We start from the raw sequence: 27,571 nt of genomic DNA on the forward strand, positions 1-27,571 counted from the left end.
TTCCTGTAAAAGCACAGATAAAGTACATTAGGTTCTCTCTTGCATTGGGTCAGTAAGTTTGGTTATCCCTTATAAAAGGCAAGCAACAGTACATAGAATATTGAAGCTATATTGCTGCTTCAAAGGCATAGTTCGATGTGCATTTGGTCTGTTGAATATTGCTGTTAACAGTATTATTTAATGTTTAAAAATGCTTTCATACCAAAACTAACTTTTATAAAAAAAACCCCAAAAATATCCCTTCAGGTTCGTCACCTGGACTAGGCAGCCCCCTTGGCAGAACGCGGCACAGCAGCAGTCAGTCAGACTTGACTACTTCCAGTAGCAGCTCTTCAGGCCTGAGCTTTACCGCCTGCATGTCTGACTTTTCCCTTTATGTGTTCCATCCATATGGAGCTGGAAAACAAAAATCCGCTGTCACTGTTCTAACCCCTGGATCGGGAGCCTTAGGTACAGAACAAGTTTTTCATTGCTTCAGTGAATGCTGCTCAAACTCAGCAGAGTTTTTTTCTGAACAGAAAATCTGAAAGGGTCACAGAAGATTAAACCTTTTCCTTTCCACTTGTAGGTAACGTGGATGAGGAGCCAACGTCGGTCACTGGCCGAAAGGATTCTTTGAGCATTAACCTTGAGTTTGTAAAAGTCAGCCTGTCACGAATAAGGCGCTCGGGAGGTTCCTCCTTTTTTGAGAGTCAGTCTGCAAGCAAAGCTACCAGCAAGATAGATACCACATTGATAAACATATCTGGTAAATGCTTGTTTCATTTTAATCCCATCTCTCCAGCTAATTAAGAGAATCATGTTCCAGTGATGGGCTTTACTCTCAGCAGCTGTTGTAGATGTTCTATGAGAGCCATCTCCTTCTAGAGTTTGGTAACATTTTTATTCTTATTGAGTGAAGTAGGGATTGAGATGTTAAAAGTTTCAGCCAGTGTTAAGGTCCTTGCTGAACAGTGCTTGCACAGCCTCAAGGCCATCACTCTCTCCCATCTGCCCCGGAGGGGACACGCGGCTGGGACAGCTGACCCAAACTGACCAGAGGAATAGTCCATAGCATGTGCTGTTGTGCTCAGTAATAGAAGCTCAGGGAAAGGAGGAGGAAGGGTGGACACTGGTGATCTGGGCATTCTTCTATCCAAGCAGCTGGTACGTGTCCTGAGGCCCTACTTTCCAGCAAATAGCTAAACATTGGCCTGCCAGTGGGAAGCAGTGAATATTTTACTTCATTTTTTTCCTTCACTTGCATTCACAGCTTGTGTTTTCCCTGTTACCTCAGTCCACAAGTGTCCTTGACTTCTGTTTTCTCCCGCTCCTTTGGGAGACTGGAATGAGTGAGCAGCTCAGAGGGCACTTGGCAGTTAGCTGAGGCCAACCACAATAGAGAGAAAGTCTAAATCGTTTTGGTTTAGTCAGCTTTAAGTTACAGGTCATTTTAGTTGTACTGCAGATATTTCTGTCAGGTATTACCAGAGGAAAGTAATTACCTAGTAGTAACCTTAATATGTCAATTTTATTATACGGTCCTGTGTTAATGACAAACTCAGTAGTTTGGTTAGCTTTTAAATATTTTTCTATTAGCTATACCAGTAGTTCTTGTGTTCTTGTTTCCCACCAAAAAAAAAAAAATCTTCCTTAAATATTTAATTGATTTGTCACTGGGATGGTTTGGCCCTGGCTGGAGGCCAGACACCCACCAAAGCCAGTCTGTCACTCCCCTCTTCAGCTGGACAGGGGAGAAAATAGATATTGAGAGGCTGAGGAGTGGAGATGAGGCCAGGGAGAGATCATCCCACAATCGGCATCACAGGCAGAACAGAATCAGCATGGAATAAAGCAAAGAAACTCTCTAATTGATGACCCTGCCCTGCACAGCCAGTGACACCAGAGTCGGGTGATGAGAAGTGCAGCCAGATCTTAAAGCACCTCCCCCCACCCCTCCCTTCTCAACAGACTTCACTTTAGCCATGATTTCGCTCCCTTCTTCCCCCCATTGTGGCATGGGGAGGGGCAGGGACTGGAGGAATGGGGATTTTGGTCAGTTCCTCACAAGCTGTTTTCCTTCTTAGCTGGGGAGGCATTCTTCACACCCTTCCTCTGCAGCACTGTGGGGTCCCACCCACGGGAGACAGTCCTCCATGAACTTCCCCAGTGCGAGTCCTTTCCCATGGGGCTTTAGCTCTTCCCCAGCTGCCGCAGTGTGGGTCACTGCTATGGGGCACAGACATAAATGACAGAGATTCTCTCAGTCTCTCAGGCACAGACTGCTCCAGCGTGGTCGCCCATGGAGTCACAAGCCTACCCCCACCCCAGCAAACTTGCTCTGGTGCAGATCTCTCTCTCACTCATCTCTGTCTCTGTCTCTCTCCATGGGCTGCAAGTGCTGGCAGGGACTTGCTCCAATGTGGGTCACAGCGGCTTCTGTGTGTCTCTACCTGCTCCAGCGTGGGGCCTCTCCACGGGCTGCAGGTGGTCTCAGCTTTTTCCATGGGCTGCAGGGGGACACCTGCCCCACCATGGGTTTCTCCATGGGCTGCTGGGGCATCTTTCTCTCCAGCACCTGGAGCACCTTCTCCCCCCCACTCCCTGGCCTTGGTGCCTGCACAGTTCCTTACATCTTCTCACTCCCAACTCTGGGGGAAAAATGCAGCTGCTTGTGGGTTTTTTTTTTCCTAAATGTGATTCCCAGAGGCACTGTGACCATCGCTGATGGGCTCGGCCTTGGTCAGCAATGACTCCGTCCTTGAGCCAGCTGGTGTTTGCTTTGTGGGACCTGCAGGGAGCTTCTGTCTGCTTCTTGCAGAAGCCACCCCTGCAGCCACCCTTCTCTACCAGAACCCAGCCACACAGAACTACAACAGTCACAAATCAGTAGAACCAAAGTAATGGTTCAAACTCTAATTAGACCATTTAACTTTGTGGCCATTGTGAATCTGTTTTAGTGCTGGTCATCAAAAAAGAGCAATGAGTCGTCTGAGGTGCATACAAGACAAGTAGCACCTAACATCAATTATGTTCTTAGCTTCCATCTCATCTTTATGTTTGTGTGTAATACTGGGTTTGGAGAAACACCGATACCTCAGGAAAACCAATTTTTTTTTTATAGCAGAGACTATATATAAAGAAATATTTGACTATACTGAACACCTAGTAACTAGATTTGGTTATCAAAACCTGCTGTGAATGAGAGTTTACAGTTGTGTGTTTATTCCTTTTCAGCTGTTTGTGATATAGGATCTGCTTCTTTTAAGTATGATATGCGCCGACTCAGTGAGATTCTAGCCTTCCCTAGGGCTTGGTACAGGAGAAGCATTGCTAGGCGGCTTTTCCTAGGTGATCAAACAATAAATCTGCCAGGTAAGATCTTACTTCTTCTCATGAAAAAAATTTTTTGTACAAGGGGTTATAGTAAGAATTTTAGAAACATTTACTGCCTGCATATGTGACTAAATAACATATTATAATTTAGTCCATGTGCAGTGAGTCTAATAACTTTAGTAGAAAATCCTAGAAGGAAGAAATGGAAAATTTCCAAAGTAGGTCACTGAGTTATTTCAAGAGCTTATGTTAATGAGGACAGTAGAAAACCTTTAGTTATGATAAATTAAATATATCTTAGCACTCTCCAAATACTTCTTAGTATAGGGGAAGGTATTGCTAAACAAAAATGAAAATGTTTTTCTGCCTTTCACATGCTGCTTTTTTTGTTTTTCTCTAGTAGCATCGGGCCCTGGAACACCAGATTCAATTGAAGGGGTAAGCCAGCATCTTTCTCCAGAGTCCTCACGGAAAGCCTATTGCAGGACATGGGAGCAGCCCTGCCAGTCTGCTTCCTTTACACACATGGCACAGTCACCTAATGTTTTCAGTGAACATAGCGCAAGCAGCAGTATGTCACCTGGGACAGCAGCTCACAGTTTAAAGTCTCCAGCTGTTACGAGATCCAGGAGCGTGTCTGACTCTTCAGTGCCTCAGAGAGGTTAGTAGACAATGATTGCTTCAGGTGTTTTAAGGATTTCCATCAGTGGCATGAAAAAGTAGGTCGCTACTGCTTTGTGGAAAGATATTCTTTACCACTGTGCCTTGGAGTGGAGAGTCGGTGGCTTAGAGAAAGGAAAATGTCTGAAATGGGTGAATCAAAGTGTAGTTTGTTAGCGTTCTTTCTATAAAATTGCCATTTCTTTTACTAGAGCAGGAGTTGATTAGCTGGGACTAGATGAGTTCCCCAGGTTAATTTGATGACATTGTCACCTTCTTGGGTCTCTTGATTCTCATCCAGGCGATTACCAGGTTGTTAGTAGAGGGTCAGTATCACAGCTCACTTTGGGCTCACACTGAGAGGCCTAAATGACTAAATATCTATAAATAAAATTATGTGTGTGTGTATATATACACAAATATAAAAAAATATAATGAAGTAACATTGGATTTCTTTTACTGCATACTGTACTGTATCTTACGGCAGTGTGTCGGCTACATGGAATGTTTATGGCATTAGATAGGAGATTTAGAAGTATGGTGCTTCTTTTAGTCTAGGAAATATCTGTGAGAAAAGAAAGGACAGGGATTTTATTTATTTCAAACACAAGCAAGATATTCTGTATGAACAGGACAGCACACGGTTGGAGAAAGGATAGAAAATGAGTTTTGCACAGGCTGGTAAGAGAATTGCCAGGATTTTTGTGGAAGAGCGAGGAAAATCCTAATATTTGAAATTCTGACTTAATCACTTGTGCAAATAACTGCTACCTGAGTATTCAAATACTAATAAAATAAATTTCTGAATACACTGGTATTTTGAAACAGCTGAATAATTTAAAATATGCTCTTGTGTGACTGCAAATTAAAAAATGTTTCCCTTAAAGATATTAGTAAAAAAACCATGTAAAATTAGTCAACTTCTGTGACAACTAAAGCAACACACATCACCAACCCTCTTGTTCTCACTTACCCTCTCTGGTTTTGTTTTGTGGCCCTCCTCGAATATGGTGTCGGTCTGTCCTTTTGTGATACATATAATGGATATAATTGGCCAGTTTTTCCTAGTGTGTGGCATATTTAATTCCTGTTTGGTCATCTCTTTTTGTTTAGATAATATCTCAAAAACATCAACTCCATTTAATAAGTCAAATAAAGCTGGAAGCCAGCAAGGAACTCCGTGGGAAACACTGGTTGTATTTGCTATGAACTTAAAACAATTAAATGTTCAAATGAACATGAGCAACGTAATGGGCAATACTACGTAAGTAGAAAATATGAATAACATTTTAACAGACACTGTTCGGGTTTTTTTGGAGGGGAACCCCTCAATCATTCCCCTGCCCCACCTGTTAAGAGTGTTTGTCTTCTATCTTTAAAATCATAACTTTTTGAGTTTTACACTGTGAAGTCCCTCATATGAATACTGTTAGATGCTTTATCCTGAAGTCTCTCCTGCCTAAACTCTGTTCTAGGTGGACAACCAGTGGTTTGAAAAGCCAGGGTCGTCTGTCTGTGGGTAGTAGCAGAGATCGGGAAATCAGCATGTCTGTTGGCTTGGGAAGATCACAGCTGGACTCCAGAGGAGGAGTTGTTGGAGGTACCATAGATGTCAATACCCTGGAGATGGTGGGTAAGTTGGAAAGCTGCCTGGTATTAGTATATGGTTCAGACAAGAAACATAAAAAACTAAAGAATATATGCAGTACCTCACGTTGTGAACCTGGTAGTATAAAGATTTTGTATTCTTACTTGTGCATTCTGACTATGAAGCACACTTGGAATTGAAAGGATAGCCTTCTGAGTCAGTCTCAGGGTTGCTGTAAAATGACAGTAGTTGTGCAACCTTCCAGCCCGCTTCAGCTGTCTGGGCAGATGGTAACTGCAAAACTTGATAGTATTTCAGCTCCTCCTAGAATTTCACAAGCCCTTATGGCCTGGGAAATGCAAAACTGGATCTGGAAAGAGACTGGGTGCTTTGGTACTACACCAGAGTAATGACCTTCCCGTGCATCAGTAAGAAAACAGGGCTTTCTCCGTCCCTCTGTATCATGTAGATGGCATAAGGGTGATACCGCTGGAATCTTTAATGCTCTATTTGTGTATTGCTTTGGTTCTATTTCAGCTCATATTTCAGAACACCCAAACCAACAGCCCAGTCATAAAATTCAGATTACCATGGGTTCTACTGAAGCACGTGTTGACTATATGGGGTCCAGTATCCTAATGGGAATCTTTAGTAATGCTGATCTGAAACTACAGGATGAATGGAAGATTAATCTCTACAATGCTTTGGACTCGAGCATCTCTGATAAAAGGTAATACTGCTTCCTGTGTATAATGTTTGATGAGGACAAGTTCTGCATATGTCTTCTGTCCAGTATTGCTAACCAAAAAAGGAAATGTCTGCTAGAAAGCGAAGGGTTTGTTTTGGGGTGGTTTTATTTTATTGTCAAGAGAAAACATTAACTGCTAATGCACTTCCTGTTTTTAATACCTAGTGAGATATTTGTCCATGGGGACTTGAAATGGGATATCTTCCAAGTGATGATTTCGCGATCGACTACACCAGACCTAATAAAAATAGGAATGAAGCTCCAGGAGTTCTTCACTCAGCAGTTTGATACAAGCAAGCGAGCCTTGTCCACCTGGGGACCTGTTCCTTATCTCCCTCCCAAGACAATGGCCAACAACTTAGAGAGAAGCTCACATGAGCAATGTATGTGTAAGTGGTACAGAAAAACAGTATACTTCCCAAGTGGGATATTTGAATGGGAAAAATTCATCTGGGTAGCTTTATACATGTATATATATCTGTTTGACTTGAAATAGTTCCTTCAGTATGTTTTCCCTGTGAATTTGGACTGGCAATAACCTTTCGAGGAAGAGTGCAAATATCTCAAGTACCCTGCTAGACCCAGGGTACAGTAATGAACTAACTTCTGGTATTTTTAGGTTTTTGTTAAAATATATATTTTTATTTTAAAATAGGGTTTTTTTTCAGTTTTTTAACTGTCGCAACAGAGTTGAAATAGATTTCAAAGTCTATTTCATGAAAAAAACATTTCTACTTGGAGTAGCAGTGGAAGTGTGATATTATTCTTCCTATTAATCACGAGCTGAAACCGTAATTTGAATGTAATGAGTCTTTGATTTCACGTAAGCTTTTCAGGTACTCATGCGCTCCAGCCACCCCAGATCACAAAGATGAAACGGTGTTGGTGAAACAGATTTTAAAATATCATTTATAATTCATAATTTTAATTTATCAAAATAGAACCACGGCAACAATCTGTTCTGTATCTTTCTCTTCCCTAAAGTTTGTTCTTGGTATCGCATGTTTACTTTCTAGTCTTGGACGCAGCTCATCATCGCCATTGGCCAGGAGTTTTGAAAGTGGTCTCGGGGTGCCATATATCCTTATTTCAGATGCCATTGCCGGAAGATGGAATGCAATTTGGAGGATCCATGAGCCTGCATGGAAACCATATGACGCTGGCTTGTTTTCATGGGCCTAATTTCCGCTCAAAATCTTGGGCCTTATTTCACCTTGAAGAACCCAACATTGCATTTTGGACAGAAGCCCAGAAAGTTTGGGAAGATGGTAATTTACAAATTTTTTCTCGCTTTTCTAAATTCCTTTAAATGAATTTTAAGACTGTATTAACATGTAAGAGGAAATCAAAGAAACATTTATTAAGCCTGAATCAAGATTATTTTGTGAAAGTGTACCTCTTATCTAAAGTAATAATCTGTTCCCTGTCCATCTTTACGACCATTGGCTTTATCAGTGAAAGAATGCAAAGTACCTTTTCAGATACCAGGTATGTCTTTGATGTTACATCTACAAAGTGAATTCTCTGCCCTGTTAATTGCATGTCTGTGTTTATGTAGTCCCCTGTTTCTGAATGATGAATTTTGATGGTCTTATTGCTTATATTTGTCTTCATATTGAGAAGTCTTTACCACCTGTAGTTACTGAGAATTTAGTTTTTCTGTTTGCAAGATTTGTACCAGTTTTTAATGACACTGGCATACTAATTATTTGTATTAAATACCTGTTCAAGGAGAGAAGAGGAAGAGGAGTAATCCTAGTACCCTTACCGAGCTGCTTTTTCCATTTGTCTTTTCTCTCTTCTCCCCACTGCCCTTACCTTCGATGCAGGTACTAGTGAACACTCCACTTACATTGTGCAAACCCTGGACTTCCATTTGGGCCATAACACTATGGTCACCAAACCATGTGGAGCCCTCGAAAGCCCCATGGCGACGATCACAAAGATAACAAGGCGCCGCCATGAAAACCCCCCACATGGAGTTGCCAGTGTGAAAGAGTGGTTCAATTATGTTACAGCCACAAGGAATGAAGGTAAGAGTCGTGTTGGTTAAGTTTTGGGGTTGGGCTACTTGCTCGTGCAGTGCAGATGGTGCTGTTTAGAAGCTGCTGTTAGATTAAGTGGGCTACCTGGAGAAGGGAATTTTGAAATGGTGGAAGTTGTTACTTCTTGGGAACCTTAGGGTGAATGTGGAATGAAGCACAGCAGTATGCTGAGCAGCTGGAGGTGTTACTGGCCCTTGTCCTTTTTCAAACTCTGCAGTCAAGCCAAAATGTTCTGGTAGCACACAGGATGTTCATGTACCCTGCACTGCGGTAGCTCTCGGGTTTTCCTCCTTCACTGTTATTTGGTTCGCTTCCATTTGTGATCTGGTAATGTGAAGGATATATGTCACTGCATATAAAACCACAGAATGCTTTGGGTTGGAAGCGACCTTAAAGATCATCAAGTTCCAACCACCCTGCCATGGGCAGGGACACCTCTCACCAGACCAGTCTGCCTGGCTTTGAACAGCTCCAGGGTGGCATCCACCACTTCTATGGGCATCCTGTTCCAGTGCCTCCCCATGCTCATAGTGAAGAATTTCTTCCTAATAGCCAATCTATATCTCCCCACTTCCAATTTAAAGCCATTCCCCCTTGTCCTATCACTCCATGCCCTTCTAAGAAGTCCCTCCCCAGCTTTCTTGTAGCCCCTTCAGGTACTGGAAGGTGCTATAAGGTCTCCTGGAGCCTTTTCTTCTCCAGGCTGAACAACAGTAGGAATATGTTCTAGGTTTCTATCACCACTTAGAAATAACACTTGAAAATTACTCATCTGCCTCAAGCTTTTCAACCTTCAGCTGCTTCTAGGCCATAGAGCATTTTTAATTGTATCTTTAAATCATTGTTAATTGGAAAATAAAACTTCCAAGGTAATGTTAAAAGAACTCTTAAAATACAGCTGTTGCTATTTCATTCACAAACCACAGAACCAGTAAATTATATCAAATGGAATCTCTGTGAAAAGGTGAATAGCAGAAGATGGCATATGGTAGGAAATGAGCAGATAGATGATGGTTTGCTGAACAAAATATTTTAAAATTATTGATATACTAATATTTATTCCCACTGAAAGACACAACAGGATGTAGTGGTTGAAGTTCACAAACAGAGGCGCTGTCTCTTAGATGTTTTCATGTAGTCCTGGTTTGCTACATCCAGAGTATTTAAATATGTAGACACCGTGCTGCAGCCATTTGGGAACATTTGATTGTTTGACCTTTTGTAGCCATACCTTTGAGAGCTGAGTAAAGGATATGATTTTATTCATCACATGCCAGCATATTTACAATGGAATAGTAACATTTCTTAATTTTCTTAACAATTTTAACAACTGAAGACTAATTAAAATGATGTAGCAAGTCTACTGTGGTAAAAGCCCCATTGGCAAAGATGGATTCCTGGTCCATTTCTGACAGCAGTGCTGCCTCAGTGAATTTAGGTGTAACCTAATCAGAAACAAATATTTTTATTTTAGGTACTGCCATCTTTTCAAACACAAAAGGCACTCTTTGAAACCATAAAGCCTACGTCTTTCTTAACTGAAAGCTCATCACCGTGCCATAGTTGCGATAGGATGGTCAGATACATAACATTTGGACTTTATGGTTCAAAAAAACTAACAAAGATTTTCAAGAGTGCTTAGATGTTACGGTACTGGCACTGGTTTTCTCCCTCCTCCTTATTATGAGATCTATTTCTTAAAAATGTGTCATCCGCTGTGCCGACAAGAACCTTTTGATGATAGACTACTGAATTCAGGAATTTCCTGTTGTCCCTGTAGAGTTAAACCTGCTTCGAAATGTTGACGCTAACAACCCAGAGAGCAGCACGACAGTGAAAAGCTCAAGCTTGCTAAGTGGCTTCAGAGGTGGCTCCAGTTACAACCATGAAACCGAAACTATCTTTGCATTGCCAAGGATGCAGCTGGATTTTAAATCTATTCACGTTCAAGAGCCCCAAGAGCCTTCATTACAAGGTGCAGTAAACATAATTTGTTTGGCTTATTTTTTCTTGAGTCAAGCTATTTCTTTAAAATGAGAAGTTAAACACAAAGCTGCTGTGCTAAGAGGATTCAGTCTGAGGACTGCAGGTCTGCAAGAAAGGAAACCACCTCGTGGTAAAGTGTAGAGGGAATTCTGATGGGAGAGTAAAGAGCTAGTCCAGAGATGGGTCACTATGGAAAGAACTTGGAGGAATTTAATAGTAAGATTTCAGCTAGATTGGCTGGTTTTAGGGGGTTGGTGCTCTTTATTAAAATGTTAAGAGAGGAAGGCTGTTCTGAAAAAGAGAAGGTTAGGTTGGAATCTAACTGCTCTGTTCCTGTTTTCAAAATGTTATCTTCAGCCTGTGATTGGAACTGGTGAGAATAAGATTTTGGAAGGTGCAAGACTTTAATGTAGATGTTTTTCTTGTTTGAGATGTAGTTTTACTCGTACCTGATCCTGGATAGTACCACTAGATAAGTCAACCTGTTGGGTTCTGGTGGGTTTTTTAACAACCAGACTAGCAAGATCTGCTATCACATTTTCTTACTCTCTGAAATCGCACACTGATAGCGCTGCACAAGAGTGATACTGCCGCAGGTTGACTTTCCACGCTGAGGATGACCAAGGTCTCTATGTGGTGGTATTGCTTTATTTTCAAACATCTCATAAAATGCCCGAAGCCTCTTGATGGGAAGACTGTAAAAGGGAAAAAATAAAATGCTGAGGCTGCTAACCACAGATGTTAATTGTAGATCCTCCTCTCCTTTGAGTCTCTGGTTAAGTAACAGCCATGCAGTTTTGAAGGTTTGTGTTGAGATTCTGTGTACTTTCATGTATCCTGTATGTACTCAGAAGTGTGTTTTTATCCGACTGTAGATACAAGTGTTAAACCAAAGGTGGAATGCAGCGTAGTTACTGAATTTACAGACCACATCTGTGTAACTATGGATGCTGAATTGATAATGTTCCTGCATGACTTGGTGTCTGCTTATTTAAAAGAAAAGGAAAAAGGTAGGTTGCTATTTTTGAGGTAAGAGTCATGAGACTATTTGATAGTTAATATTTGTGTGCTTTTTAGTGGAGCTGACTTGTTAAAAATTGATTTAGTTAAAAGTTAAGCCTTACTTTGCTTCCACTGAAATCAATAGAATTACTATTAAATGTTCTCAAAATCTGGAGTTAATACTCTGAAATCATAGAATGGCATGGGTTGGAAGGGACCTCAAGGATCATAGAGCTCCAACCCCCCTGCCACAGGCAGGGACACCAACCTCCAGCCTGGACCTACACAAGGCTGCCCAGGGCACTGCTCAAAAAGTGCAATATGGTTCAGGAAATGCCTGAGCTGAGTTTAAGTCAGCTCCTGCAGGACTGAAAGCAGAGTAGTTGCATGCAAACTTAGAAATCTCATAGTGTCACTACACTGACACCTCTGTGTGGCCCTTTGCTATGCTAACAGAAGGGGAAACAAACTCTTCTTGATGGAAATTAGTAAAAAGCACTTGTTTTCAAGCCATCTTGAAAATTGAATCCAAAACCAAATTGAATCCAAATTCATAGATTTGTTTATATTTTATAAAGTATGTTATTTGGAGGAGAAGGACCTGATGTTTCTTTTCTGTTTCCCACGACATCAACTCAAGTAAGAGCTGGGTTCAGGTCCCCTTGATGCCTTTGGTCAAAGATTTAACTTACCTCTTCCCCACCATCCTCCTCCTCAGAGACTCCTCTGTCAATCTTAAAAAAACATTCTAAAGTAGGAGAGTTTCTGAATTTAGGTTATGGAATGTAATGTGCTTTATTGAATGCCGTGATAAATTTAAAAGAAATCCCCTGTGTATGAATGCTTTGGGCTGGCAAAGAGAAGGAAGAATCAATCCCACATCCCAGTGTTAGCCAGTGTCTGTTACAATTTCCATAGGATAATTTTTACTAGCGCTTTGTTCAAAACTCGTTTGCCAGAGGTTCTGTAGAACCAAAAGAAAAGGTGGTACTCTCTTTGATATTTGTGCCTTTGTTTTATTTAAATGGTGCAGAAAGAGAATTCAAGTGAGTTGCTGGTGACTGATGGGAATGGGGCTTTTCCTCTCTCCATTTTGTAGCAATTTTTCCTCCTCGCATTTTGGCTGCTCGTCCGGGGCAGAAAAACTCTGTTGGTGTTCTTGAGGACAGCTCCACTGACAAAGAGGCAGAGGAAAGCATTACTTACACTACAGTTGACTGGAGAGAATTTATGTGCAATACTTGGCATTTGGAGCCCACGCTCAGGTAACAAGCAGGCTTATCTGCCATCTCTGGGTCTGCGCGTTTTAGCCGTGCACGCTGTCCTGCAAACAGCAAGTGTTTCCGGGAGTTGATGCTCTTCAGCATCTCGGGGGATCAGTCTTGTGGATGCTGTTATAGATTTGTCTTTGGCTGTTAGTGTTGCTGTGAAAGTCGCCTGCTGCAGGACGTGACAAAAGCTGGATAACGCTATTATCTATTAACTTGATTCAGACTTACGCAGACTAAAAGATATTGTTGGAGGCTCCTCAAAATTAGGGTGCAGTAAAATTAAACTCATTAAGGGCTACAGGTCATTGTCTTTCATCGTGTCCGACAACAGTCTATTCACTTTCTGCCAGTTTTTTCAAGGTGCAGTTAATTTTTAGCACTTCAGGTTTAGTTCTTTAAGCAGTCACCTTCACATAAAAAAGCTTGATATACTGGTTGCTCTGTGGCACTTTAAGCTTAGCATGAAAGAACTGTGCCTATAGCAACAACTTGCAGCTCTCAATATACACTTTTAATCACTGAAAATTACTTTTCTGTGTCAGCATTGTTGATTTCTTAACCTTTGCCTACACAGCTGGAGCAACTAAGTGTTCACGCATCAAAACAACACAATCAACCCAGGCCCAAAAAAACCTTGACGGCTGGTGTGTTATGGTAGCAGTAGAAATACATCAATTTAGACGTGATCTGGAGGCAGCCACATCAAGGTTTTTTTGCCTCCTTGGGCATCCTCTTCCTATTAAGCGGATGTACTGTCAGTCATTTTCAGCTTACTTATATAAATTCAGTTTGAAACATTAATGCCTGTCAGACTTAAATTGGTCAGAAGTAACAGTGGTGAGGATGGATGTTTGTTTATGCTCCTGTTAGGTGCTATACTGATATATTTATGACATCAAGCTGGGAGGAAGTGTTGAACTGCCTGAGGGTAGGGAGGCTCTTCAAAGGGACCTGAACAGACTGGACTGATGGGCTGAGACCAATGGGATAAGGTTTAAGAATGCCAAGTGCAGAGTCCTGCACATGGAATGTAACAACCCCGTGCAGCGCTACAGGCTTGGGGGGAGACTTGCTGGAGAGGTGTCAGGCAGAGAAGGACCTGGGGGTGTTGGTTGACTGCAGGCTGAATGTGAGCCAGCAATGTGCCCAGGTGGCCAAGAAGGCCAACAGCATCCTGGCTTGTGTCAGAAACAGCATGGCCAGTAGGTCCAGGGAGGTGATTGTGCCCCTGTGCTTGGCATTGGTGAGGCCACATCTCAAATACTGTGTCCAGTTCTGGGCTCCTCATAGGGACATTGAGGTCCTTGAGTGAGTCCAGAGAAGGGCAACCAGGCTGGGGAAGAGGAGCGGCTGAGGGAGCTGGGGATGTTTTGCCTTGAGAAGAAGAGGCTGAGGGGAGACCTTATCACTGCCTAAAACTGCCTGAAGGGAGGTTGTAGAGAGGTGGATGATGGTCTCTTCAGCCAGGTGCCAGGAGATAGAACAAGGGGAGATGGCCTCAAGCTGCACCTGGGCAGGGTCAGATTAGATGTTAGGAAAAAGTTCTTCACTGAAATAGTTGTCGGGATGTGGAAAAGGCTGCCCAGGGAGGGGGTGGAGTCACTGATCCTTGATGTGTTTAACAGACAGGTAGATGAGGTACTTAGGGATATGGTTTAGTATAGGACAAGAACAGTTGAACTTGATGATCTTAAAGGTCTTTTCCAACCTTGTGATTCTGTGATATTTGAGTCTCCTACTTATTGTTTTTGTTCAGATTAATATCCTGGACTGGGAGAAAAATCGATCCAGTTGGCGTTGACTACATCCTCCAAAAGCTGGGCTTTCACCATGCAAGGACTACTATTCCCAAGTGGCTGCAGCGCGGTGTCATGGATCCTTTGGACAAAGTTTTGTCAGTCCTGATCAAGAAACTTGGTACTGCCTTACAGGATGAAAAGGAAAAGAAAGGAAAGGACAAAGAAGAATACTAAAAAATCTAATGTGACGACTGTAATTCCGTTTGATTTTATCAAAGTGTTTTATTGTATTTTAAGAATTTAAATATGGTTTAAAGAGAAACCTAACAGCTTTTTGCTACTCTATTTAAAACTTACATTGTGAGTAACTGTTTACCGTGGTACATGATACCATTCTGTATTTGAAGTTACTGCATGATGGCGACCAATGTATATTCTGTGAAGGAATAGCTGGAACACTGTAAATCTGCTCCTCGGCCTCCACCGTTTTACTATGATGTGCAATATGATTCCTGCATCTTTAAAATACTTGCAGATTAACTGTGAATTTTCATAAACTTTATTTGCCATAACACAAACCCCTTGTTGATGTGACCGGTAATTGATTTGTCAATATAGACTTGTGTAAATTATATATATATATATATATATAACTTATGAAACTGTGATCGCCTTAGTGCTAAAGAAATCTTTAAGTTTATTAAACTTGTAATAAAATTTAACTACTGCACAGGGTGCGGGTTTTTTTTCCCTCCGATTTCCTCGATTAAAGACAAACGCCAGCGGTGTAAGTGGAGCTTTGCGACGGGTGTGGGGCTCGGGAGGGGAGGTGAGGGCGGCCGAGAGCCAGCGGCAGCTGCGGGAGGCCGGCCTCCTCCCAGAGAGCTGAAAGAAGCCGAGGCGAGCTCCTCAACCGGTGTGTTTGACGAGGGAGGGAGGGGGCGGTGGCCCCGCGGGCGGTGCTTCCCCGGCGCTGCTCGCTCCTGCTATAAGTGGGTCAGGGCGCGGCTGCCCCTAGTGGGGCCCGCTTGGTTCATCCAAGGCTTGTGACGCCTCTCGCGGTTTCGGCTGCCTCCCCGCCCGCCGGGACACTCCGGTCGGCGGCACGGGAAGCCGACGAGACGGCGGGAGGGGAAGGGGAGTGGCTGTGAGTGGGTCGGAGGCCGCTGCTGTTGGGACGAGGCTCGCTCTTTTCCCGCCCTCGGCCTTGCCGCACGTGGCGGGCGGTGGGGCGCCTCACACACCCCCGACAAAATGGAGGGGCTGCGCGGAGGTGGCTCCACCGCTGGCATCCTGGCGGGGAGCGGGCAGCAGTTGAGAGCCAGCCTCCCCAGGGCGGCGGGCGGTACCGCAGCGGCTAGCGGGCCGGCTATGGGGAGCTTTCGCGCCTCGTTCCCCCTTTCGCCTCAGGCGTGCTGCGGCCGCCTGCCAGCACCGCTTGGGGCCGGGCAGCCGAGCCCGAGAGGTGCGAGGTTCAGCACAGCACACGAGGAGGGCAGGAGAGCAGGTACCAAACCCTTCAGCTCTTATTCGCCCTGGAAACTTAGGAGGGGTCAGTTCTGCTTTAGCATTCGCCTTGCTCCATCGAGGTCTCCTTCTTGGAGCTGGTTGCGAGAGGCGGTTCGGAGCTGCACTGAGTCTTGCTTCAGGGTGTGAGGGAAGGGGGATTAACAAACCCGAGAAGTGACTTTCTCCCTGGCTGGAAAAGGGGGGTGGGTTGGAAGGATATTGGGGCTCAGCCCCTTTGCCCTATGCTGCAGGGAAGCAAGAGTTGCTTGTAATGCGCTCAGTAAGAGCAGCCTGCCTTTTGTGTCTTGTAACTTCACTGTTAATTAGGTTGGTCAGAAATGAGTAGTGGCAGTGGCGGGTTGAAGGGTGCTGGGACACCCGCTTTTGACTGCGCACAAGAGAAGACTTCGTCAGCTCGCCCTCCTAGGCAGCCACCTTTAAAGAAGCTTTCTCAGCCTGTGACTGTGAGGACAAAATGCCCGCCATCTGCAAGGTGCAGCGTACCAAAGGGGATGCAAGATCCAGGTATAGTTTCCAGTTTATGTGCCTCTTCTTCCTGCATCCTTTTGTGGTGGAAGTTTATTAGAGGAAGAGATTCTATCACCAGCGGTGTTTCATAGTTGGAAACTCCAAGGTAGACATAAAAAGTTATTTAGAGGTTGCCAAAACACAGGCTGTGTCCTGCTTCATGTAAAAATCATTAAGAGAAGTTACAGCCATAGTTCCAGGTGCCCCAGGATCTATTTTGAACTCTTGGCTCTTTGAGTAGTTGCATTGAGGTAAAGGCACCTATTCACAATGCTTGGAGAAGATGGTTTATTTTAGTTTTCCTTGACTGGGAGACACCCTGTCTGAGGGTATGGTAACCCTGAAGCTGAAGATTCCATACATCCTGGAGCTGATACAGGGAAAAAGAGGACATTTTTTTTTTCTCTTAGCTCTAAAAGAATACACTGATCCTTGACAGAAGTAGATGCAGCAGAGAATGTTAATTGGTTACTCTGTGGGAGACTTCCATTTCAAAGACAACTGCCCACGTACAGCTGGCTCCTTGGGAGAGTTTGTCTTGTGAATGAAACTTAGGAGTGTGCGTCTGCTCAGAATTTATTTAAGTCGCTTAGGACTCAACTAACTTGCTTCATGTTGCCTTCTGAAGAGCACAAGGGTTCTGTGGTAGGATGGATGAAATACCCACCTCCTGTTCTGGTTCCAGGTGTGGTTAATTGTAGGTGTGGGGGGAACCTGCAGGCTGAGGATGGGTGCATAGTGCAACTCCCCTTGTGCTTTGTCTTCGCCACCTCAGCCAGAGGTGCTGTCTCTGTATTTGGCGCCTCTTTGTAGTTGGGTTTCTTTTTCTTTGAATGTGTTACCTGCTTTTTGAATGATGTGTGTGGTTGCTAAGACTTTTATAGCATGTTATAAAAGCAGGGGGGTTCCACTGTCATAGTTCATGTGAAAAACCACATGCTCCCTTGTTTTGAATCCACCATCAGCAAGTCTTATGCGATGGTCTGCTTGCAAGGGAGGTGATGAGGAATACACCTTGTATTTGCAGGTAATGCCGGTCAGTAATCACAGGTTAATGGATTTAGTACTCAAAGCTTTGATTGCTTTTAGGAGGAGGTACACACCATTTCAGAATTGTTACTGTAGGATTCGGCACAAAGCGGCACTGCTCTAGAGAAAAACATTTTTGCTTTTCCTTCTTCTAAGCAATATCTAGAAAAAACATTTCTTGCAAACAGATTTACACTGTCAGAGGCTGTATTCAGTTCTTTATTATATTTCAGAACATGTTCTGCTGAAAGCAGCCCCTGCACCCCCATTACTGGTACTTCCTTCAGAGAAAGACCTAGAGGAGTTTGTCAAGAGATATGAACAAGGAGCAATTAACCCAGTATCTGCCTTGCATCAGTTTGCACAAATGCACCAGGTAGAACTGGAATTGAAGGAAACTAGCCTGGCAGGTAAATATTTTTCTTCTTAGCTAAAGTAATATTTTCTTATTCTTGAGAGCATCTGAATTTCTGCAGTTGGCAGTAATACAGATGATTTGGATTATTTTTTTTTGCTCTTGGTTGCACTACCCTCCACATAGCATTGCTTTTTGGCTGCCCTTTCGTGGTCCATACAGTGCTCTCATAATGAGTTGCTGCACAGTTTGACCAGATGAAGCGTGTGAAATTCTGGCTGCTAACAGAACTCTGTGAAAAGTGCATGAAGTAAAAGCTGCCAAAATTATTGTGGACATAGAAGGCTTGAGTTGTAGTTTGCTCAAGTTGTCTTTTTGCCTTGGGCTTGTCCTTGGGAGTAAGTATAAGCATGTAAAGCTATGGATAAAAGTACCTTAAAATTACTTCACTAATTGGGTCTGCTCTTTTTTCTCCTTTAAAGGCAATATGATAAGGCCCTACTTTGCTTTTTGTGCTGTGGTCGATGGTGTTTCCTACAGGACTGGCCTGGGAAAAAACAAGAAGGAATCTAAACTAAACGCAGCTAAACTGGCTCTCGATGAGCTACTTCACTTGGCTTATACAGGGGCAGAGGCTTCTAAAAAGTCGGGTGAGTATTCTGCCAGCACCTAACGAGCACATGAAAACCTCTGTGTAGCTTTATTAAGCGCTTCTGTATCGGGGCCTCTGCTGGATATTAATGTGTTTGTTGCTGTTGCACTTGATTTGCTACTTACTATGTAACAGCAATATGAAGTCTCCAATTGTTACAATGCAAAGGCTTCAGCACTGAGTCACTGCTTACAAAAGAATTCAGTTACTGTAAAGTTCAGCATCTTTTTAAAGAGTTGCTGCCAAAACAGTTTTCTGCTTACAAGGACTTAAACATCAGAAAATTCTCAGAGAATTTGAAACTTTACCCTGCTGAAAATAGTGTGAGATCTGTGTTTTCAAATTTGGCACGTTCATCCCAGCTTGAAATTTTGTTAAATCCTTAGATTCTCCCTGTAATCCTGGTGAGCTGCAAACTCCAGCAAACCCTGTTCATGTTTCAAGGATCTGTTTCGGTAAGGAATATTCTTGGGGTTTTTCTCTATTGCTTCAAATTACTCAGCAATTGCTTTAAAAAAAAAAAAGTTCTTTTAATACATTGAGAGATCCCTCTGAACTGTTACTTTAAACACATCTTTGAATGTTGTAAGAATTAATGTCACTCAGGTAGGAGATGGGCACAACTTGAAATACCACGCACAGTGGGTGGTCAGACTTGGTTCATATCCCTGACTTACTATCATGAATAATAGAAGCATGAAGTGTTAGGTATTCTTGTCCTTTACTTACTCATGTCCAACCTGAAAATCTTGAAAATCCCAGAAGTGTATGTCGATAGCAGTGTCCTGCCATGTGTTTGGATTTATTTATTTGGAGAGTGGCTAATCGTGCCTGGTTTTTCTCCCTCCCTGCAAATTTGTCTCGCTGGTTTTTATTATTGTATTTAGAAGGAAGACAGCTTAGGTATCAAAAACTTTCACAAACACTTGAAGACATATTCATCAACCTGACTGCCAAGTATCCTGAGTACCAAAGCTGTGGCAGTTCCCTGGCTGCCTTCATCATTGAAAAAGGTGAGTCTGCTTTGATGGTGGGTTTTGGGGAGTGGGAAACCTCGGCTGTTCGTGTTCCCAGGGAGCCGTGGTTGGCACGTTTCTGATCTGGTAAATAAATGCAGAGGGTAGCTCTTCTTCAGTGACGTGCTCTGTTCTGATGGCTCTGTCACACGTGTAATCATGCTGCAGCCGTGTGAGTACTCAAGACCTGTCTCACCAAGGAGTAAGGCTGTATAGGCCAGGGCAGGCAAATGTGCCCCGAAGGAAGCTGCAGCCCGTGCAGAACCCACACAGGAGCAGGTTTTCTAGCAGGACCTTCCATTACCTGAAGGAAGCATACAAACAGGAGGGGAATCAACTTTTAAAAAGGGGAGGCTATGGCAGGACAAGGGGGAATGGATTGAAGCTGAATGAGGGAAGGTTTAGATGTGATACTAGGGGGAAGCTCTTTCCAGAGAGAGTGGTGAGGTGCTAGAACAGGCTGCTCAGAGAGGTGGCCCTCCAGGCCCTGTCCCTGGAGGTGTTCAAGGCCAGGTTGGATGGGGCCCTGGGCAACCTTGTGTAGATCCAGGCCTGGAGGTTGGTGGCCCTGCCTGTGGCAGGGGGGTTGGAGCTCTATGATCCTTGGGACACCTTCCAACCCATGCCATTCTGTGATTCTATGACCTGTGACCCCGTGGGGGACCTGCACTGGGGCAGGCTTCTTGGAGGACTGCAGTCTCTGGAGGGGACCCATATCCGAGCAGTTTGTGAAGAGCTACAGCCCGTGGAAAGGACCCAGGCGGGAGTCATTCCTGAAGGACTGTATGCTGTGGGAGTGGGGAAGGAGCGTGAGGATGAAGGAGCAGCAGAGGCACAGGGTTTTGGAAGTGATGCTTTCCATAGCCCTGCTCTACACACGGAGGAAGGAGAAGAGGGAGCAGAGTCAGGAGTGAAGTTGAGCCTGGGAGGTAGGGGAGGTAGGAAGAATGGGGTTTTGGTTTTGGGTTTGTTTCTTGCTATCTTACTCTAATTGGCAGTAAATTAATTTTCCCCAAGTTCAGTCTTGTCTTGTGTGTGAGGGTAAGTGCCAAGTGATCTCCCTGCCTTCATCTTGACCTATGAACTCTTTTCCCTCAATGGGGGAGAGCGGTTGTGAGACAGCAGCTGGGTGGGCACCTGGCAGCCAGACAAGGTTAACCCACCGCAGTCATGAAGAAACCAATGTTTTCCTTTCAGGTGGACAGCATGAAGTTGTAGCTCTAGGGACTGGAGAGTATAATTGCAGTCAGTGCTTTCAGTCCTGCGGAAGAGTGTTGCATGACAGCCACGCCATCGTTACTGCAAGACGGTCACTACTTAGGTGAGAACCTATGTGCAAATAGTTGCTGGTTCTCTTGATGCCGGTTCTTCTCAGTTTTGCTTCTGTAGGTGCAGGTTTAAGGGTGCTTGCATTTTATAGTTGGTACCTTCTGGATTATTTTAAAGTCATGCGACTTAAACGCGAATGCCCATGTGTTTGTAAACAAAAGCAGTGTTTTTCACATTTACTTAACGCTTTCAGGTATTTTTATAGACATCTTTTGCTGTTCTATAATGAAAATCCAGCGAGGACAAAGTCATCCATATTTTGCACAGCACCAGGCTCGAAAATGCTGACCCTAAAGCAAAACACAGCTATCTTTCTCTACATGAATCAGCTTCCAAAAGGAACTGCTCATTTAAAATCACAGGTGTAAGTACCATGGTGTTTTCAGAGACATCCTAATGGAAGAGTCATTTGTTTGCAGTAACAGAGCATTGTGGGTTTGGAAAAAGGGCATTGTTATGCATTTGTAAGCTAGCAGGGGAGCTGTTGGGAACTTGTTTGTGTTTCTTAGCATTAACATATACAGGGTGGCAGTGGTAAGTGTTTGAGCCCTCCAACAGAGGGCTATGAAGATGATTAAACGACTAGAGCATCTTCCCTGTGAGGACAGGCTGAAAGAACTGGGGCTATTCAGCCTTGATAAAAGAAGGCTGTAGAGTTAAGAGTAGCTTTGGGATAAGTAGAGAGTAATGGGGAAGCTGTTTCCATGTCTGTTAAGTTGCAAAGCAGATAAAATTTATTAAATCTGTGTAAATAATAATTAACAAGTGGGACATGTTTCCCCCTCTACTGTGTCCTAGTCAGGCCCCACCTGGAGTATTGTGTCCAGTTCTGGGCTCCCGGGTATAAAAAAGGCAGGGATCTCCTGGAGGGAGTCCAGTGGAGGGCTACAAAGATGATTAAAGGCCTGGAGCATCTCCCCTGCGAGGAAAGGCTGAGTGACCTGGGGCTGTTCAGCCTGGAGAAGAGAAGACTGAGAGGGGATCTGATCAATATTTATAAATATCTCAAGTGTGGGACACAGGGGGAAATGGCCAGCCCCTTCTCAGTGGTCTGTGGGGACAGGACAAGGGGCAATGGCTGCAAGTTGCAGCACAGGAAGTTCTGCACCAACATGCAGAAGAACTTTTTCCCAGTGAGGGTGACAGAGCCCTGGCACAGGCTGCCCAGGGGGGTGTGGAGTCTCTTCTGGAGATATTCAAGCCCCGTCTGGATGTCTCCCTGTATGACCTGTCCTAGGGACCCTGCTTTGGCAGAGGGGTTGGACCCGATGATCTCTGGAGGTCCCTTCCAACCCCTGTGATTCTGTGATTGTGTGATACAGCTCAACGTGATGGTACAAAGAAGTTTTACGTGGGTTATAGCTTTAGGATGATACTTTGTTTATTACAGATACCCGCTTACCTCTTAACCCCCCTCTCCAAGAGAATGATTTCTTAGTATTTTAATACTAATTTAACCATTGAATCATGGCATGGTTGGGGTTGGAAGGGAGGATTGAGCAAGTGGATGACTTAGTGCCACCTTTTGGACCACAGGAGTATAGTATAAAAAGCCTTGGGTTGAAACAGTAGGCTGTGGCATTGCTTTGGAGAAAAAAGGTAACTAGAGAAACTTGCTGGGACAAATAAGCTCCCATACTTATATTCATACTTCTGATGTCTGTTAAATTTCTGAAAGTGTTTGGCTGTGGGTTTTTCAGTAGCTTTGAAATTTAGCAGCAGCAGTCACTGGTTTACCAGGTTATTTTGAATGATGTTATTTTGTGTCCCTTACAGTGTTGCTGTGGAAAAATGTCCCTGAAAATCATACAGCTGTAACTTTTTGATGTGTACATGACAGCCAGCTCTGTTGCTGTATCTGGAGCCTTGGCTGGACGTCACGCTTGCAGGCTAGATATCACAGCCAGAGCCAGTTCATTGCAGGTTGTGCTGACTGGGGTGGCCCCTTCTGTTAGAATTGTATTACTTGCAGCATCATAGCCCACTAGTACAAGGAGATGATTGGTGAGGCTGAATGCAGTTTGTAAGGTGCTCTGTAACAGTTGGTGGGTCACAGATTTGGTACTTTTCCTCTTGCTTTTTGTCTGTTCTGGTGTGTGCTCTCTTGAGACAAGTTCTGAGAAGTATTTTCTTCTAAAACAGCAGATTTGTTTAAAGGTGTTTTTTAGAAGGGAGCTTCTTGCACATTACATTTTGCATGACAAAATGTGGTCATGTGGTAGTTTGTTGCTTAAGCCAAAATTAAACTGTGGCTTTGCAGTAATGTGGTAAAGCAAAAGCACCTTTGTGAAATACAAAATTGTGGAGAGTTAGCTCAAAACTTCAGGCTTTGTTTTTTTTATCCTGCTTTAGCTAAGGGGGAAGACTGTTTTGTCTTCAGAACAAACACTGTTTTGTCTCCCTAATGTGTTTCCCTCAGTTTGTTTTAAATATTTTGAAGAATTGCAGTTATCTTTTAAAGGAGGCTAATGATTTCACAGCTGCTTTTGCACAAGATGAACAACCTCAAAGTAATCTCTGTCATGGTGCTAAGTAGACACAAAGAGATTCCTTCTTTGCAGGATATGCTGATCTTCTTTTTTAATGTTTGCATGACTGATGGCTAAGATGAGATTGAATTTTTTAAAGTTTAAATACTGGTTTTAGTATTGCAGTCACTTTAGCAGCTGAGTGTGGGTTTCTGAAATACACAAGCACTGAACATAATGTAAAGCCCAGATGTATTGTCTGAGAAACAATAGTAGTTACCACTTCAAAATAATCTCTGCAATCCGTTTTCTTGTCTTACTGTAGACACCTCAATCCACAGTCTATATCTGCTTATGAAACTAATGAAGACCTGAGTCTCCACGTTGCTATAGAGGGCAGGGTTTACCTAGCTGTTTGTTGTCCTGCTTTAAGAGCAGGCAGCATGTCAGCGAGCGACAAATTAACCAAATGGGAAGTGGTTGGCATTCAGGGAGCGTTGCTGAGTCACTTCATCGAGCCAGTGTATATCAACAGTATCCTCGTAGGTAAGCGTAGAGTGAGTGTCACTGGGGTTATGGGTACGTTCTCGTCTTCCGGTTTGATTTAGAAACCATGAGCTAGACCGAGATGGTTCTTCTGAAAGAATTGTGGTACTCTAGAAAGTCAAACTTGGTGTTGCAGCTTCTGTCTTAACAGTGCCTTCTGCCAGAACTGTAAAGAGCTGGTGAAGAATAATTGTTCCAAAAGGAGACATCCAGTGAAAACAATGAGGCCTCTGGAGAAGAAACAGTGAAACCGGTTTTGTTCTGCAAACTGAATGGTGGAACTGATGTTCCAAATGTTAATTTTATGTAGAGAAATTAATGCAAAGTAGATCAATGGACACATATACGTTCTCAGCTTTTTTTTTTCCCTCTTCTTTACTTGGATGTACTTACATGTGACTGATATTGTTTAATAGGAAATGGCAATTGCAAGGATACACGAGGGCTAGAAATAGCTATAAAGCAACGTGTTGATGATGCACTTACATCAAAGCTTCCCATGCCGTACCTGGTGAACAGATCTCATACTTACTTGGTGAATGCTGCACACCCAATTCAAGTAGACCTCAAACAGAGATATCTCAGTTTGAATTGGTCGTCGTCAGATGCAGCAGTGGAAGTTGTGGATGGGTTAAATGGAAAAACCACTGAAAGGTTAGAATTTTTCTTCTTTACATCGGAAATAATGCTTAGTCTTACTGTTTTGGGCCAGTTCATCAGAGGATTCATTTTTTTAGCCGTGCATGAAGGCCATGTTATGGCTCAAAGAGAGGGATTCTCTCCTGTTAGGTGAATGCATCATATGATTAGATGTAGTTTCAGATATCTTCAAACTCCACAGTGAGATACCAAGAAAAAAGTTCTTTGAATTGAGATACCTTTATTTGATCATCTGTTGTAGTGAATGCTTCCATTTTTACAGTCTGTAAAAACTGCTTAGCAGCCTAGTTCAGATGAATTCCAGTTTGAAGCCTGGTTTTGGTTGACCGGTTCAAATCCTCACATCGGCTGATTTGCATTAGCCTTGTGTATTGAGAGCGGAAGTAGGATCATCTGGTGGTATTCACAGAGCAGTGAGGGGAGGGAAATCCTGTAATGATCGAAGTGATACATTACAGGTATATCTGTTGATGACTTTACTGACTGTTATTATTCTTGTCTCATTTTGACTAGCTCTCCATTCAAAAGTGGCACTTACATGGCAAGTCGCCTTTGCAAGGCGGCGATGTTCAGCCGTTTCAGGTCACTTGCTAAGGAAGCGAAACGGAGTGATTTGCTGCAAGCTGAAACATACCATCAAGCTAAGGTAATATGGTGTTGTGAGGGGAGTTTTGGGGAGGAGTCTCTTCAGGGCCACTCATAGCTGACAGTTTGACAGTCAGGCATGACTTTCTGTTTCACTGAAAACTTCACCTTAACTGCTGGATCGCCTTTGTTTCCTATAACCTCTGTTGCTTGAGAATGTCTGTCTGAAATTTAATTAACCTACTGAGTTAATCTTGGAACATCTCTGTGAAAATCCGCCATGTTTTGTCTCAGCATAGGAGACTGCTGCCTGTTCTCACATCGGATAGTTTTATATTATTAAGGTTGGGGAGGGTAGTTCATTAGTTCATTTTCAATCTTACTTTCTATATTTGCTTCATGTATACGTAGATGCCTTCCTACCACAGTGCACTCTTGTGGGAGACTTCTTGCAGAGGAATAGGAACGTTGAAGTTGTATACCATAAGGCAGCATTAGGTCCTGGGCTTTCCTTCCTGGTATAAAAACAGAGAAATTACTTAGAGGAGCTGTTGTGATTCTTGGTTGCTGTAAACAAAGCCATGTCTTTAGATTTGCATTGAATTATAGTGAGTGTTTCTTTTCAGTGTAAAGATACTGTTGAGCAATTGAGGGTGCTGTGTGATTTTTGGGTGTTTTTTTTCTACAAGGCTCGTGCATGTCATATGCCGGGATGGTTTTTTTGTTTTTTTTTAGATTCAATCTGAATTGTACCAAGAAGCTAAAAACTTGCTGCAGAGCTACTTGGAGCAACATAGTTATGGATCCTGGATCGCAAAGTCTCCACAAATTGAGAAATTCAGTGACTGACCTACTTGTGAGGTGAACTGTATGTGAAGGCCGTTTGGATAGTTTCCTTCAGTGAAGTGGAATTCTGAGCAGTAAACCACTTAATTGTAGGGTTTGTATTTGCAGGAAGAAAATAATTCCAGAGCTGCTTGTCAGTTTAAATGCAGTTATTAACCCATTGGTAACCGTTCAGTCTCTTCCAAAGGTTGGTGTTTTCTCATAGGCAGGAGTATCTAACAGCTTTCCAAATGTAGCCTGGTTCACCTCCTAATGCCACCTCATTTCAGCTTTCTCACCCCTGCCCTTTGGAGTTGATATAGTTCTTTCCTGTCAGTTTCAGGATTGCTGTGAATTAATTTCTTCTTTTCAATAGCTGTAAGAAATAATAATAAAAAAGAATCAGTAGAAGTTGGATTTTTCTAAAGAAGGAAAAATAGTACACTAGTGTGAGAATCACTTTTGGAAAGAAAAATTGACAATCTGTGCTTTGTCACCATAGGTGTCATTTTGCTAGTCTTAATTTTTAAGACTTGTTTAGGATGGGTTTTCAAGTGGCTTGTAGTTTACAGTATAGTGTTTGTGGTAGAAGGGTTTAAAAAGAATCTCTGTACTTCTAAATGTGAAACTTTGAATTACCAAGCTGTTACTCAACTGTTTTGTGGCAGCCTATTTTTAGTAGTGCATTTAAAGTGTTTTAAAGGTGTCAAAGCTGTAAACAACAACATAGGGTGATGTAGTAGAGAACTCATCAGAAGCAGGGTTCTTCAGCTTTCATGGGCTACCCCAAAAACCATCAGATGTTGGTACATGTAGAAGAGTTAGACAACTCACCCACAGACTGCTTTGTACTGACGAGTCCTCGCAAAATTGTCTGCTGGCATCATAATCTGAAAAATGTTGCTTGTTGAGAGGGAAATGCTTCCTTGTGAGTTATGTAAACAATATGTAACATTATGGCAGTGTTTATAAGGATGTCGTTAAGTACCGTACTTGGGTTTTGAACAATGGTGTGAACTACTAGTGTGTTTAAGCTGGATAGTACACTAATACAAGTTACTTGATTTTTGTGTATCATACAATGTGGGAAGCTGGTGAGTTACGTAGTATCTTCATACCTCAGTACAGTGCTGTATTTGTATTTGTGTTTCAGCTTCTTCTTCTTTGGGTTTTTTTTTCTTAATCTGTTTTTCGAACGAGTATGTAGAGTCTTTACAGGAAATTATCTTCTGTTGATTTCCAAGTTGTTGAAACTCACTGACTTGTTCCTGCTCTGGCCTTGACCTTCTTCAGTTATTCTGCTGTTTTGTTTTTTTACTTGAGGACTGGTGTGATATTGTGATGGTTTTCTGTGGCATGTGCTCCACATAGTACACCATGTCATGTTTCCTTTCTAAGAATGCTTGAGAATGGCTTTCATATTCCAGGCTAGAGCGTAGCATTGCATTTTTTTTCAGGGATATTAAAACTTCAATAAATTTCCTTGGCACTGTGTTAGTGTTTCATATGCTTCTGAACTGGTTTTCTGTACGGACTGAGGCTTCTCCTGAGACATCATCACCAAGGTGTGTTCTGCAGTTAAGCTGGAAGCCTTCGATATGTAGAACTAGCTGAGCCTTTTTGGTGTACTTCAGCTGTTTTATTAATGGAGTGGCAAGCCAAAATACCTGTGAAACTTAAGTTCCATTGTATGAGGGGAGAGGCTCTTGTGAGAA

At 43.0% G+C, this 27,571-nt stretch overlaps 2 protein-coding genes across 3 annotated transcripts in view; both read left to right on the forward strand.

Moving 5' to 3' along the window:
- BLTP1 (bridge-like lipid transfer protein family member 1) overlaps positions 1-15,071 on the forward strand; it is a gene marked incomplete at its 5' end in the record, with an annotated part of 114,037 nt that extends 98,966 nt beyond the window's left edge. For both annotated transcript variants that reach the window (XM_084262724.1, XM_084262725.1), the window contains 14 exons: positions 247-450; positions 569-748; positions 3,217-3,354; positions 3,719-3,976; positions 5,089-5,239; positions 5,451-5,608; positions 6,101-6,293; positions 6,477-6,694; positions 7,328-7,579; positions 8,141-8,344; positions 10,137-10,331; positions 11,218-11,352; positions 12,444-12,609; positions 14,372-15,071. In XM_084262724.1, the coding sequence (XP_084118850.1) occupies positions 247-450; positions 569-748; positions 3,217-3,354; positions 3,719-3,976; positions 5,089-5,239; positions 5,451-5,608; positions 6,101-6,293; positions 6,477-6,694; positions 7,328-7,579; positions 8,141-8,344; positions 10,137-10,331; positions 11,218-11,352; positions 12,444-12,609; positions 14,372-14,588 (2,669 nt within the window). In that variant the 3' untranslated portion in view covers positions 14,589-15,071. The remainder of the gene's footprint in view (positions 1-246; positions 451-568; positions 749-3,216; positions 3,355-3,718; positions 3,977-5,088; positions 5,240-5,450; positions 5,609-6,100; positions 6,294-6,476; positions 6,695-7,327; positions 7,580-8,140; positions 8,345-10,136; positions 10,332-11,217; positions 11,353-12,443; positions 12,610-14,371) is intronic.
- Positions 15,072-15,725: 654 nt separating this feature from the next.
- Positions 15,726-25,880, forward strand: ADAD1 (adenosine deaminase domain containing 1; the record flags this gene model as incomplete). The annotated part of the gene is made up of 11 exons (XM_084263243.1): positions 15,726-15,861; positions 16,191-16,388; positions 17,654-17,830; positions 18,258-18,425; positions 19,315-19,440; positions 20,641-20,764; positions 20,966-21,136; positions 23,566-23,786; positions 24,203-24,440; positions 24,960-25,092; positions 25,767-25,880. The coding sequence occupies 11 exons, from the start codon at positions 15,726-15,728 to the stop codon at positions 25,878-25,880; spliced, it is 1,806 nt and encodes a 601-aa protein (XP_084119369.1).
- Positions 25,881-27,571: the final 1,691 nt, after the last annotated feature.

Source organism: Gallinula chloropus (genome assembly GCF_964237585.1).
Source record: "Gallinula chloropus genome assembly, chromosome: 4".
In the NCBI taxonomy this organism is placed as follows: Eukaryota; Metazoa; Chordata; class Aves; order Gruiformes; family Rallidae; genus Gallinula; species Gallinula chloropus.